The sequence below is a fragment of the Pavona decussata genome, unplaced genomic scaffold (genome assembly GCF_977016875.1).
Source record: "Pavona decussata unplaced genomic scaffold, jaPavDecu1.1 SCAFFOLD_244, whole genome shotgun sequence".
Classification (NCBI taxonomy): domain Eukaryota; kingdom Metazoa; phylum Cnidaria; class Anthozoa; order Scleractinia; family Agariciidae; genus Pavona; species Pavona decussata.
The window spans coordinates 1,820,710-1,836,247 of record NW_028145649.1 but is presented as its reverse complement, the minus strand read 5'-3'; the positions used below and the strand labels follow the sequence as shown (position 1 = coordinate 1,836,247).

The 15,538-nt window shown below is 37.5% G+C and overlaps 1 protein-coding gene across 2 annotated transcripts; it reads left to right on the top strand.

The window, feature by feature from the left end:
* Positions 1-42: 42 nt before the first annotated feature.
* Positions 43-15,412, top strand: LOC146457373 (protein artemis-like). 2 transcript variants are annotated; one of them, XM_085092010.1, is made up of 16 exons: positions 43-318; positions 1,705-1,756; positions 3,731-3,815; positions 3,982-4,041; positions 4,720-4,775; positions 5,525-5,565; positions 5,738-5,798; positions 6,972-7,044; positions 7,992-8,029; positions 8,534-8,636; positions 9,461-9,568; positions 9,928-10,064; positions 10,859-10,919; positions 11,432-11,523; positions 12,711-12,886; positions 13,463-15,412. In XM_085092010.1, the coding sequence occupies exons 1-16, from the start codon at positions 210-212 to the stop codon at positions 14,266-14,268; spliced, it is 2,058 nt and encodes a 685-aa protein (XP_084948136.1). In that variant the 5' UTR covers positions 43-209; the 3' UTR covers positions 14,269-15,412. The 2 variants fall into 2 exon arrangements, with proteins under 2 accessions (XP_084948136.1, XP_084948137.1); XM_085092011.1 differs by lacking the exon at positions 1,705-1,756.
* The last annotated feature ends 126 nt before the right edge of the window (positions 15,413-15,538 follow it).

Sequence of the window (15,538 nt, the reverse complement as noted above, 5' to 3'; positions counted from 1 at the left end):
TTGGCAATGATGGCCAAATATGGTATTCGTGGGACTGGGCACCACAGTTCGCAAAAAGCCGCCATATTTGATATTTGACTCTTTCCTCTCTTCAATTTTACGGCCAATTTTACAGTTTTTACGCAAATATGAGCTGACATTTGGAGATCATGTACATACCTCCGTGAAGTAAATTACCGTTGCACGGGAGAGACGTCGGGGAAGACAAGATGAGCTCTTTCACGGGGAAGTTCAGAGAGTATCCCACGATCTCTGCGGATAATTTTGAGAAAGAGAATCTCAGCAGCCTCGCGTTTTTTCTTTCGCATTGCCACAAAGGTAATGTTATAGTTCCTGTTTTCTCCAGTGTTTTGACGTGAAACATGATAGAAAGAAAAGAAATAACATCATCGGAGCCATAATTAGTTGCCCTTGAGTCATATATATTACTGACACTGGAACAAAAATCAAGGTCATTAAATGCTGTAATAATGTAATGTATATAAGCTTAATTTATATTTCCAGAGCTAGGGAATAACATAAGCTTATATTAGATGCAGTTACACGAGGCACTTTTACGGAACTGACAGTATTTAGTAGTGTGTGCAACGTTTCCCGAGGTAAATTTTGTGTCCAAAAGATCAGACTAAGCGCCCATGGTGTTTTGTTGCCCAAGGTACAAGAATCAAACTCCATGACTCAAGCAGTTGCAATTCAATTTATCGCCACATTTGCATGACATTTGTTTTACCTTGGGAAATCGCTATTCGTGTGTAACCGCTGGAACCATGGTATACTAAACCCAAGTGTGATGTACCGCAGGAAAATTTGCCACTGGAAATGCCATTTACTGTGCTGTGTGTTACTGCACCTATTGTATTGGGACATTCCCAAAATTTCCCGAACCCCCCCCCCCCCCCATCCCCTTCATGGAGGGAGGTTTCAGTCATAGGGGCTGTTGGAATATTTTTTGAAAGCAGTCAAAATTTGGCCCTCTTGGATGCAATTGACAGCAAAAATATGAAAGTCCCATTACACAGTTTTAGGAAGAAACAATTTGGTTTCATATAGTGATTTGCGGACTACATGTGTACATGTAACTGTACATGTGCTGAGTTCTTGAAAATATCCATACCCTCCTGCCAAAGGCCTTTGGAAATTCTGACAATGAAGGGGATCCCAAAATGGCCATTTTTTAAAAAGGAAAATACATATACATGTATGAAGTTAAATTGGGGTCTAAACTGGAACCCCTTCCATGGATCTGGAGGGATAATGATATTTTCTGGTGCAACATACAGGCTGTATGATCATCAAAAACAGTTTTCAGCGTGAATTCTCTACATGTACGGTAAATAAACTCTTGCAGGCTTTCATGTGGAAATGCTTGATTTTCACCGGAGCACATTATTATCGTTATGCAGCAGTGTAAATATTTATAATGCTGATACAGATGTAGATGTTGACACTGCTTATTCTTGTTTATATCTGCTTGTAATTTCTTGTTTTACATCTGCTTATAGATGTTTACACTGTTTATTATTATTACTATTATTATTATTATTATTATTATTATTATTTTTATTACAATTATTATTATTATTTGCTTAGTATATGTCAATAAAGAGATTATTTTATTATTATTATTATTATTATTATTATTATTATTATTATTATTATTTTTATTTTTATTTTTATTTTGTTTTTATTTTTATTATTATGCAGATCACATGTCTGGATTAGATTCTAATGCTCTTCACCAAAGGCTTATTGGAAGGTAAAATACAAAAAATTAAGTTTGCTTTCAACTGTTCAACACTCACATTTGTTGGATATGAGATAATTATAGCCAAATTGGCGCCAAGCCTACATGCGTTCTTGGCTATCAATCATCTGACATCCAACGAGCATAAGTGGAATAATTACGCGGGATGCCCTGAAGGGGCATACCGTGTCTAAAAACGGGTCGATTTCTTTTTTTTTTTTCTTCCTCGTAGCTACAAATCGGTACATTAATTTATTCATTAAACTCACCCCTCTCCTACTCGGGGTGTATTGTTCTGATTGTCTTCAACAGAAGCAGTCCAATCAAAATCCATTCTTGTCGCTTACATCGCGAGGGAGGGGACCCACTCACCCCTACCTGTGTGACGTCAACGCATCATTTGATCTATTTATAAAAAACAGATTAAATTTGGTGCCATATTGTTAACATGTTCTGGACTCAAGTGTGCCGTTTTCAAACTGAAATTTCACCATTTTGAAGCGGCAGATCGAAAGAATAACTTCTAAGAAGCATTCGACATTTAAAACGGTGGAAATTGGTAAATTCCTGGCGAAGGAATCGTGCTTTGTTTGACAGTCTTAGACCACGACGCGAGACTGAAAAGAGGTCATTGAGAAGCTTATGTTATCGTAATAGAATTTCAAAAATTTCCGGTGAAAGTCTGAGTCGCGTAACACAAGGAACAACGTAACGCGATCGTCGTGACTCAAACTATTCCATTAGCAAGGATAGATTTATCAATCGGCGAAGCATACAGTTGGAATAAATGAATCAGCCCCAGCATCACGCGTAATGCCAGTGTAGCAGGCATCTTGTTGTTAAATAAATATTATTCCACAAGCTCTCAATAGATACGAATGAAGAATAATCAATGAGGCATGAAGCATGTAGTTTGCTATAATCATTTGATGTCTAGAACAAGTGTTTTATTGTAAACAACCAAGAAATAATTATGGCTTGATCTTGCAGATTTCATTTTGTAAAAAAGATCAGAAAACAGTTAATGACCACTTTTTCTTGTCCATGGTATAATGGCGGAAATCCCACAACCATTAATTATAAGCCAACTATTTTCCAGTGACCTACTTTTTTTAATAAAGGACACATTCTTTTGGGACAATTCTAGCTAGCTATTTTTAATTCCGGTTCAGCAAACACAAAATAGACATACTGTAGATTATCATTTCCCAAAACAGTGCAATTTTGCCTATCCTCGTTAACCTGAAAACCTTCCCAAAAGAATGCAATTCCCCTTATATTTCTGAGTAATCTGTATTCTCTTCATTCTACTATTAGGGGCAGAATAAATGGAATGCCATTTTGTTCATTCCAAGAACAGAATAGGTCCCAAAGGAACATCTATAATAATATGGGTCAATTCTGTATATTCCTATTCTAGAATAGTACTGTACTGCATGCAAGTATTGACCCATTTGCCATGTCATTTCCGTGTGACCTACTCGCCACTTTCCCTCAGTATTCCCGCAGTAGGCCGCTTTTTTTTTTCTAGACTGGGAAATTTGTGGTCGGGCGCCAAAGTTGCCGCGGGAAAGTTTTATCTACAGTAGGTAAAACCTCGGTAATGAAAATGATGTGGTAGAGTTTGAATAGGCCTGTTTCCTTTGTGTTTTGGTTGTCACCTTCTAGTGACAAAATCGCATCAAAGAACATTACACTGTAACTAGAATGCACCCATAGCAACATGTAGATAGCCATGGTTGTAAGAAAACCCAGATCGTATCTCAAATTATTCCACTATGGTAATCGAGTTTCTGATTACACTTTATAAAAATTATCAGAAAATTATGATATTAGATTTATTTATTTACTATTTACAGGGTGGGTCTGTCACTCAATACTGAGCATTTTAGACTGCAGAAGATCTGAAGCAAGAAGCTCCAAATCCCCCTGTCCACATTAACAGCAGTTTTTTTAATTTTTTTTTAATTTTTTTTTCCTCACCAGCAAAACTGTGTTTGTGTATTGCTCAGAAACAACTCAAAATCTTTTAATGTGCAACCCATCGTACAGTCATCTCCGGGAGTACATTGTGAGTGGATTTTTCTTTAACCTCTTTTTATACATGTGGTACTTTCTTTTAACAGAAAATTTACCAGTGATATAAATAAATAATATTATTGTGTGCTGCATGTACTTACATGTCAAATGCTAATCAACTAATAAAATAATTGTTTACAAAACGATGTATCTTACAGCATAGTATACCTTTGGAGCAACAGACCATGATTCCTCTCTTTGATGAAGAGAATGAGGAGGTACATGTAATGTCATTCTAGAAAAAACCTACTACTTATTAGTATGTGGTGTTTAATGTTTTTCTCGTATGCTAATTTTCAACGTTCACAAAAGCATCATTGTTATGAACTCTATTGACACACACTTTTCCAGGAATGTTTTTAAAGCCGTTCAAAAAACTTGCAGCACATGTTTTATCGGGTCTAAAACCGCTCAGCTGCACCTCGTGGTTTTAAATCCCGATAAAACACTGCTGTACGTGTTTTAAACATTACTTAATTTGTTAATTTAATATTTATTTATTTGACAGTAATTTATGTCCAGAGCTTACAGTCCCCAATTTTTTTCTCTGTGTTTTTTAATGTCATACATTTCATTTGAAGAGCTCCCATTTTGGTTTCATTTGGCTTTCAAAACCTGAAGTAAGTACCAAAACTACATACAGTGTAAGTAGCTTTTGTCAGGGTGTACATGGACGTGTATTTAGTATCTACCGAAACGCTTTTGGCCTTCAGGCACTTCTTGGTTTATGCATGAAAAAAAAACAAGTATTTTTTGGTCACAATATTTGGAGTTGGTGGTACATCACAATCATAACAGATGACCTTTTTTTGGCATACATCATCATCCTCAGTATACATAATTACAGAAAAAAAAATTAACGATTAACTGAGTTTAGTATTGTGTTATTTCCACAGCAAAGTTCTATTTGTGTGACACTGCTTCCTGCTGGCCATTGTGTTGGTTCTGTCATGTAAGTGCACAATGCTAACTTACTTTGGTCATTTTGCACCAAGTGGTGCATACTGTCCGCACTACATGTGTAGTTCCCTCCAACATTTGGCGTCTTGTAGGGATCAAATACGGTACCCCTCAAAAGTAAGTTACCACCTCATTCATGTCTCACGATACGCGGCTCTGGTCTTGAGAGGTGATTCTCTCGTCTAAAAAGATGTGACTCTCATCTCGAGAGACGGGTCAGCCTTCTCACGAGAGCCTTAAAAAGCTGTAAGTATACTGTAAAAGCTTAATCTTGTTGCGATGAAGAGCATGAGTCAATCCATTTAATCCCAAAATTCTGCATCGGTGACTCTGGCAAGATGCAACTCTTGTGTCTTGCGAGATGCGACTGGTAACTGACTTTTGAGTACTCACCCTTTTTTTTTTTTTTCTGTGTTGGGTGATTAGGCCCATCCCTAATGCCCAACCTGGAGGGCCAGGGTCTTTTCTTCTTCTTCTTCTTTTTCTTCTCGTTTACATTTTATGGAAAGGAAATTCCTAAATCAAGGAGAAGTTTTTTTCAAAATAATTACAATGAATTTTGAAAGCGGTTTCAATAATTTCGGAAACATATTTTTCATGATAACCAGTAAAATTTACATGACTAGACAGCAAAAACAACCGGTTAGCGGCTCCTAACAAGAACCCTGAATTCATGATGATAATTATTTCTTATCTGTCTACATTATTTTTTTTAATGTCATCCCTGTATTCTGATCTTAGGTTTTTATTTGAAGGCCAACATGGAAATGTGCTTTACACAGGTACTGTTACTTGTAATCCTCGACTGTTAGAGTATACCCTGGTTCTATTTTCAGATCCATTTAGGAATAGACCTTTTGTATATGTCAAGCCCACTTCTTTTAATTTTTTCCTGAATTCATGTTGCAATTAACTATGACATAATCAGTGTTTTGTTCTGCGTCTTAATGGCAGGTGACTTCCGTTTGTCAAAAGGTGACGTGAAGAGAATACCATTTTTTCATGCTAATGGAAGGTTTGTAATATTATTATAATAGGTAACAATTCACTGTATTTTATTAAAAAAAGTTAATATGTACTAAATAAAAATGCAAATTATGCTTATATTAGTATTTATTATAATTCAGTGTAACATTTCAGTCTAGACTTGTTATAACAGTATACAGGCTCACTACATGTCAATTTTAGTGATAATTTACATTTGCCATTTGAAGAAAACATTGAAAGTGGATGACTTTCTCTAAAAAGTCTAAAGGTTCTCTAAATATTTCCAATCTTTCTTCAGAAACTTCTGGTGATTTCCGTAAGTCTCCCAACCAAATTTTCATAACATGATTTTTAGAAAATCAGTTTTATACTCTAGGTGTTCTAAGTTATAAATTAGTTATAAAATATTAATTTGTACAGTGCATAATTCCATGATGAGATTCATGATCAAAATGTGCTTTACACTTTTAAGATCTAGTGTTAATATTAAATAACACGTAAAATGTTAGAAATGAGTAAGACTATAATAGAAATGTATCAAATTATCACTAAAAAAAGCTAACTAATTTTAAAAATATGTCTTGAGAAGTCTTTTGAGAGGCAACGGTTCTCACATTCCTGAAGTTCAGTCAAACATTTCTGACAAAAAATTTTTGGAAAATTTTCAAATGATGCCAAAGAAAAAGCATTAGTTCTGAAGATGAGTTACCCTGTACCATTAGTACATGTACATGCCTGGGTTAGTCCTCTTGTGCTATGCAACATTATGGCAAACACTCGGAAGTTTAATACAGCTACAAACCTTGCCCCAGCTGTTCAAAGAGCAGTTAACTACATGTTAATATCCAGTGAATAAATCGTTATCCTGCAGATAGAATAATTATATTCCAACTAATATATTTTTATCCACTGAATAGTGACTTATCGGCTGGATAGAGTTATGCGCTCTTTGAACAGCTAGGACCAGATCTTTGGGATACTGCATGCATGTAAATAGTTCTCCAATTTTCTGGCTTAAAAATTAATTATATTCTTTGTGCCATAGGGTCAAAATATTATGTATTTCAAATTACTCCTCTAAATAATATTTAACCATAATCAGCTATTGTAATTAATATAATTTAACATAAATTACTGAATCAGACAAAAGTGAAAATACAGATTTTAAGTTTAAATAGAAATGCATAAATTTAATTTACAGAATAAAAGATATCAAGAGCGTTTACATTGACACAACATTTTGCTTGCCAAAGATGATTTCTCTTCCCACTCGGGTTTGTACCTGTTTTGTTTCACTTTAAAATGAAAAGGACAATGTCTTTGTTTGCCGTGTACTCCTTAAACGGTATACCCATCTCTTCTGAGCTACCATACCGTATATACACTTATTATTCCACTATAAAGTCATTTTGACACCCAATAAGGTCAATAGAACATGAAAAATATAAGACCATAAGACACTGTAGTGTCCCAGTTTGACCAGTTTAAAGAGAGCGAATACGGACAATGACATGTGACTGGCTTTCTGTGTTGTTTACATCATTTGCACGCGCCATGTACTGATGCACACATAATGCCGGGTGTATTTCAACACTCTTTCAAGAAAAGAGAGGCCAAAATAACATTAACAAAACAAATCTTTGTCATTGCTCGTATTTTTCCTTACGCAACTCGCAAAATATCCGCGCATGTTATATGTAAAACCATTGAATAAGATACACTGTATGTATCCCCCTTCTCCTTTGGGGACACCTTCATACATCTCACACCCCCCTCCCCCTCCTTGTTAACACAACTAGACCTCCCATTCCCCTTGGGTTAACACATCAATATCTCCCCCACCCATCCCCCTCCCCCTAGCAACACATCCAGTTTTTCCATTCCCCATGGGTTAGCACATCCATGCCTCCTCCCTCCCCCACACTCCCTGGAAACATCCAGATCATTTTTATTCCGTTCAGATTAAGGACTAATGCTCAAGAGATCAGCACTTGTATCTCTTTACAGTGGCGCCAAATTACCTTATCAACCCTGTTGATACGACCAGACATTTGTTTCCACTACCCACTGACACAGTACCACAGTTTCTTAAGAAACTAATGCCCTTATCCATTACTTTGATGAATTGATTGATCTGTTCTCCTTTGCTGATCAGAAAGTACCATGATTGTTTTCTTGTCTCATACTAAATTTACTACGGTATAATTTATTGTGCTTATAGGAGCAAAGCAGAGATGCCATCATAGAACTAATAGACAGGTCAGCTCTACTTACATGTGGTTTGATTCTCTACTGATTTTGTAAATGACATTGATGATGTGTGAATGTACAGTACATGTTTCCAACATCTGCAGAATTCTGAGCATTGTTGTGCCTCATGTTCATTAGATTGTTTCCGTACTTTTAGATCACGCCTCCACCATTTTCCAACTCAAGATAAAAGAGGCGTTTCATATTCAAAGAGAACAACCTTCCTTGAATCAACAATTACACCATGTAAATCTAAAATTATCCGTATAATTAGAACTCACATTGTCATGTTTTGTGTTAATTTTGTTGTCACCATTTATCATAATATTAAATAAGCATTTTTGTCTACTTATTATAAATTCAACTTCCAATGCTGTATACATTAACCAACTGAAGATGACAGAAGCCTTTGTTGAAGCATATTTTGTTAACTTAAAGTTTTTGTCGTTTTCTTTAAACTTTTGACAGTACATGTAGATGTACAGACTTCTCATTTTTCTCTTTCCATCTTAGGTGGTTTTCACGAGGTCCTCAGTATGCTGTGAGCTTGCTGTGCAAAGGAATGTATGGTTTTGAGTATTTGTTGAAGGAAGTGGCTGTGAACTACAAAACCAAGGTTAGGTTGTGATGAAAGTTAATTTCTTTGCTGTCCAGAGTAACAAAATAGACATATTTGCTAGATAAAATTTGACTGTCAAAGGAAAAAGAAGCAATTTGCTCCAAATAGCCTCTATTCTGGTGTACAGACTGGATATTGTGTGACACAAAATTCCTGACATAGAGGGTAAAGAGAGGCTTAGTAAGTTGGCTGTGAGTAAAGGCAGGATTTTCATTAATTTCTGTGGTGGGAGGGTTTTAACCCTTTTAGCCCTAACAGTGATCAGCATCAAATTTCTCCTTGTAATGTCAATGCATATTCAACCCCTGAGGTTATGTGAATTAAGGATATGATCACCCATGCATGGTGACTTTTCTTGATATTTTAATAACTTCTCCCTAGTACTTTTATAAGAAAAGTATGGGGACAAGATAGGAGAATTTGTTCTCTGATATCAGGGGTTAATAGACAGACACCACTAGTTCATATGTCTTGTTTAGACTGGCTTCAAATTGCTCCAGGGGCAGGTACCATGTTCAGAGTAAATGAGTGCCAATACCTGTTTGCTGGCTTCTAATAAAACTCCTGGTAAAGGCGGGGCACCTGCCTGCACCGTTTGGAACATCTTGCGTGGTTGGTCGAGAGGACAAATGAATGCACAACAGAACAATGTTCCCTAAAAACCAATGAAACTGCAGGTTATAAGGGTCCAGTGAACGTAGAGCTTTTGAAAGGTGCAGGTCTCCTGGTAAAGGCTCAAAGAAAATGTGAGGGTGATAATCCTCCTCATACATTTGTATGTAACACTTGTGGTATTTTAATGTGTTTTCCTGCATAACTAGATCCATGTAAGCTCCGAACGACTGGCGATGTACAAGTATCTCCCAAACATGACTGCTTATTTCACGACTGATGGACGATCAACCAGGATTCATGCATGCAAATGGGAGGTAAGGAAGCTGTACTTATTGGTCCGGATACATGTACATATGAAAAACAGTTGATTTGTGTGAAGTGTTGTAAATTATTCTGTTAGTAGTAAACTTCAGTGGTAGCCACATTACTAAAATTAAAGCTTTCAGCCGATTACTAGTTCGGATGCTCTACCACTGAGCTACAGGAGACTCGTGGGAGCTAAGGCCATGAAACTAGGTTCATGGGACAAACATCCTGCATACTGCTAGGATTGGAATGTCATATGTTATATATGCGCGATGGAATAGTGTGATGTGATGGAATATTTTAAGCCTGTCATGTTTTCACAGTACTAATTATTTTTTTTGTGTTTTTTCTTGGCTTGTTTTGATAGTCCAATCGTCAGTGTGAATCAGACCTCCCTTGTGGATTGTCAACCCATCCAACCCTCAAGATGAAAGTGCTACGAATTAAGCCCACTAGTATGTGGGTTGCTCGTGACACGGAACCAATGCCTGCCGACTTTAAAAGGTCAGACTTGAGGACGGTGCCTACTTTTGTTACTGCGCATACGTTCTGCGCATCTCGAGGTACTTGAGTTTCCTATAAGTGGTGCCTACTAATACAGCCCTGATATTTTTGCCCAGTTTAAAACTATGCGGAGAAGGCAGAACTTAGCAAATGCTCTTGGTATCCAAAAAAAAAAATTGGGGGTAACCATGCATTTTTCAGAGATAATAAAGCTTCACTGAATATGAAAAAAAAACTCCTCACATTGCTTTGTATTTTACTGCTTTTTGGAATTATTGTGGCTTAATTATCTCTGAAAAATGCGTGGCTACCCCCAATTTTCTTTTTGGATTCCAATAGCCCTTGCTAAAATCTACTTCTCCCGCATAGTCATAAACCGCGCAAAAATACTGCGGTATAAGTAGGCACCGTCCTTAAGTTATTGATCAATGCACTTTAGAGACTTAATTATAGAGCTCTAACATAGGAAGTCTTTCCACTCAAAATCATTTCTTTGTACAGTATTTGCAGTGTGTTTGGATCCCCTCACCCCACCCCTCTGGAAATTTTATTTAGCTTTATAATTTCCTTTAGAAACTTTCGCTTTTGTAACCCCCCCCCCCCCTCCCTTCCCCTCAGGATTTCCAATGTTCCTCCATGAAAGGAAAATACTCCAAAGTTCAATAAAATAAAATAATGAAAAAGTTCGAATGGAAGTAGTATATACTGTATTTATATTGACTACGGCCCTTCCAATTCTGATTCCCATACCATTGCCAGCTAAGACCAACTCAGAATTTTTTTATCACAAACAGATATGACAAGGAAAAAAGACTTTGGAGAGTCGTTCATTCAATGCATGCATCAATGGAAGAGGTTTGTACTACCATTTCTGCACTAGAATTAAATGCTATACACTTGTAAAAGCTGAGCTCGGACTATCAGCGTTCTGATCAATAATGCCTAAAGTACATTTACCTTTTCAGGGGGAAACGTTTCTTTTTTGGGCTAATTGGATGTTTTGCAGGTACGCCAAGTGTCAGACCAAACTTTGCAATATATTCATAGTTATACTGCAAAACAGTTTTTATTTTTAACTCACCTAATTTTTCCCCCTTTTTTTTTCCTCGTAAATCAATCGAAAAGACGAGAAGAACCGAAAGCGTGGATCCTCGCATGCGCCTCGCGCGCGTATCTCCCCAGTCCCACTCTCCGTATACACACTCGATCCAGACCTTTTGTTTCAAGACCGCGCACATTCGTTGACAGACCAACCCAAAATTTCTAGTTCAAAGTAAACCTCTTTCTTTATGACAAAAGGCAAGATTTTTACCAGAAACTCCAACGGATACTTAGTTTAGTGAGTGTAAAGTGTCTTTGTTATACAGGTTCAAGATATTGTGGGCTACCTCAGACCCTACCATGTTTATCCCAACGTACCACCAGCAGGACTGGAGTCATTAGAGGATGCTTTTGAAAGGTATGCATGGAATGACGATAAAGTCACAATATCGATATCGTATTGTACATGTATCGGATCGATTTGAAAACTAGTATCGCGAACACGAGAGAAAATCAGTTCTCCTGTAGAACGAGGAAATTCGTGTCGTGTGTTGTTTATTACACGCTCTACACATTTTGGCCTGTCTCTCTTCGTTACTTGTACCAGTTGTCCTAAGAGTAAACCTTGGTTTACGACGCGCTCAAGTAGAATCTTCTCCAAAGCTTTACTAGCAATCCGAACTAGTAATCGGAAGGCCTTAGGTTCAACTCCTGATAGGAGCACTCGGTCATCACTGAATAATAAAACATTATTCTCATTTGTTCATCAGGCATAAAATATTACATCACATTTCCTTTCATTGCGCATATGCCACTCATTGACATTCCAATCCTAGCAGTATGCAGGATGTTTGTCCCATGAACCTAGTTTAATGGCCTTGGCTCCCATGAGTCTCCTGTAGCTCAGTGGTAGGGCATCCGAACTAGTAATCGGAAGGTTTTAGATTTGACTACTGATAGGAGCACTCGGAAATTGTTTTTCCGAGTTTGCCTGTGTCATTACTGATTAATACATCATTCTCATAGAATCTTCTCCTTCGTGACTTGATTCAGTTGAACAAACGATGAGTATTGGACATGTTGAAAAATTTCAGCTACGGAAGGACTTGTGATAAGCCAGTTCATTTTAAGGGATAGATATATACAGTGTATCGTCATGTCCTGTATGCTGTTAGATTTATTTAGTAATGTTAAAATTAAACTTAAGGAACTGGTCGAAACACGTTTGTTCGAAGAGGACCCACCTTATCAGGGGTAGAGGGGTTATCGAAGACACCATCTATCTCACGAACATTACCAACAAAATTATGGCCTTAAATTTGACTTGACACAGAAATATTCACCTAGCAAGAGTCCGCATTGCTAGATAAACAAGAAAAGTGAGTTTGAATTTCAGTGTCATTTTTTACTGCTGGATAGAGGGGTGGTGTCTACGCAATAAAGACACCATCTTTTAAGGTCGAGGAAGTTGGGGGGGGGGGGGGGGGGTGGACGCGGTCCAGGCAGAGACCACCGTCTATTTTGAGGTTTGGTGGGTCCTGTTTGAGTATAGTAGTTTTGACAACTTTACTTAGAAAGGAATGATCTCTGAGAAATATTCAACAGGCTCAAGGGACTCAGTCGCATTCACGAGTGTGACTCTTGCAACCAAGATGGATCTGCTGCTGAACTGTTCAAAGAACAAGCTGCACGTCACTGCGCCGAGGAAGAAAAAACACCAAGTGATAAAGCAGAACCAATTAAAGTGCTGCCTGTCATTCGACAAGCTCCTTCGGAAAAAGGTAAAAATCAGTTTGGTAGCTTCATAGACAACCACAAATAAATATTGAATAGAAGAATACCCTCGCAGTTATTTAGGCAACTCAAAGGGGAAGTGTCATGGGATTTTTGAGCTCTTTTGTTAAAAATGCTGAAATAAGATCTTCACTTAGCTACAAAATAATTCTAAAACAACGAGAGGAAAGAAATCAACTCAATTCTTGAAAGGAACAACTCGTGATCTGTTCTAGCGCATTTTGGAAACAAAAATGCGAGAACATTCAACTTGAAAAACGTTAGCCTAACTTTTTGCAAGTTTCAATCCATTTCAACCTACTCTGTCTCTGACCAGAGGCACTAATCAACAGTATTATTGCATTGGGGTGATAATTTATAACAAAACTAGACAATTGTTTTTTGGGTTCTGAAATGACATCGAATTCGCGTGACATTTCCCCTTTAAGCAGTTGCGAAAAGAAACTCTGAAAAAAGAAATCAGGCTTGAACGGGATTCGAACCCATGACCTCAGCGATGCAGGTGCAGTGCTCTCCCTTTAACATTTACGTTTACATTTATGTTTATTTTTTGTTTAATATAGTCCTAGCACAGTGCAAAGAGCTGGGAATTGAAGAAGAGAAAAATCTGGCGCCAGTTCCAAAGAGACGTAAAGCCAAGTTTTCTAGCGTTATGGATGAGAAAAGAGCGATTAAGCTGGAACAAACAACGGAAACTACAACCCCTGACAGTCAAAGAAATTTACAACGAAAACCAGTGGAACATTCCAGAGATTTGAGTCATCACACGGTGTCTCTTCCTGTATTGCAAGATGAGCCAAACAACCGGTATGAAGACACAGAAGAGAGAGGATCTCAAATTAGCCAGACAGCGAGCGCTTCGAGGGCTGGAGTGAGAGCGTTGGATAAGAGCAAACAGTTTGATAAAGATACTATTGGAGAATTGAAGGAAGCAGATCAATTAAAATGTATTGATCTGGGCGGGAAATCTTTCCGGGACAGTAAAGAGGGAGAAATGGAGGTACAGAGAGATCTTGTCCTTGAAAATAGCGGGGGTGACTTTGTTGATACAAATAGAGCCCAGTCTATTTCGAAAGATGTTGACACAAAATCTTCCTGTGGTGTTGATAGAATTACCAAAGAACACAGCAGCATTGAAGATAATTTTAGTGGTAAAACTAATTCAACAAAATGTCTCTCTTCAGTTGAGAGTTTCTCAGGTTTAGAAGAAAATTTATACCCGGGAGGAGTTGCTGGGGAGTTCCTTGGAAATAAGCTTGATTTTAATGTGCCTCCCTCCCCCGGGCATGTAGAACCACGTCCAGGCAAACTATCCTCTCTTCATCAGTCGATTCAAAGTGGTGAACCAATTCGCAAACGTAAGTTATAACAAGGCCCAGCTATCTTCCCCTCCTTTGTAGTCTAACAGCGGTTTTTAAAGGGAGGGGTTCACGGTTCTGCGCATGTCAATTAATCAAAATACTTTTTCGCCTTTGCTCGCTATGGCCCAAGCCTGTTTAATTTAATTCGTTGTTTATGAACCATTCGGAAGGGAATAGGTAACTCGGATGGTAATTTTTTTTCATATGATTGCGTTATTTCGCATGCAAATAACTGTAAACACATCAACCGTGGAATAAATCCTACGGGTCAACACTAAATTCAATATCGACAATATGAGTACAATCCACTAGCATTTTCTGTGAATTTTGGTCATCAGTCATTTTGCTTGAATTTATTATAGAATGTGATGACTGAATTACATGTGAGTGGGATTTTTAAGGCCATAAAGTTGATAAGAAAGAGAAAAAAGCATTTAGATTCATGCACATGCACTGAAATGTGAACCCCTCCCTTTAATTTAATCAGAAACCCAAACGAATCAGGGTTTGCCGAATAAAAATAGTAAAACAAAATTACTATCAAGTCTGCTCCCGTCCCTCCACCCCCCCCCCCCCTATAAAAATGAACTTTCCCTATAGCAAGCCAAAGGAAATATAAAACACGAAGTGACTTTTGACGCTCAATTGAAAATTTGCTCTGCTAGATTGTCATTTTATATACTTGAAATTCTATCGTGTGTTACAGAATGGTTTTTCGAAAATCGGAATCATGAAACAATGAATTCCCTTGCTTTATTTAAGGTGACCCGATACTATTTATTTGCGTGATGGGCGACTGTTTTCAATTCAAATTTTCGACCCCTCATCTGCATTCCATTGCCGAGATATTTTAGACGCTGAAAAAGGAATGCTTGAAGCATACTTTAATTGAGATCAATACGAATTTATAAAAAATTTCAGCAATTTTCTCGAGCATGGTTTTTAACGAAAAGGCGTATTATTGGGAAAGTTTTTCCTTGATATTTCTTTGAACAGGTGCTAGAACCTCAAAGATTTCAGGGACCAAGTTTCAAATAAATCGGCTGCACACAACTTTCATAACAGACGGTGATTTAAATTGTTACCAGAATATTGTGTACCGGCATTTAGCCATAATTATTATGAAAAAGATTAAAGCAACAAAGAATCGTACTTACCACAATAAAGGTAAACATGTCTTGTAACTTATGTATCAGAGTCACAACGATTGGGAATGGTTTTGTTGACATTGTACGGTGACATTCACTCGATTTTGTCCCTAGGGATCATGGCGTGTCG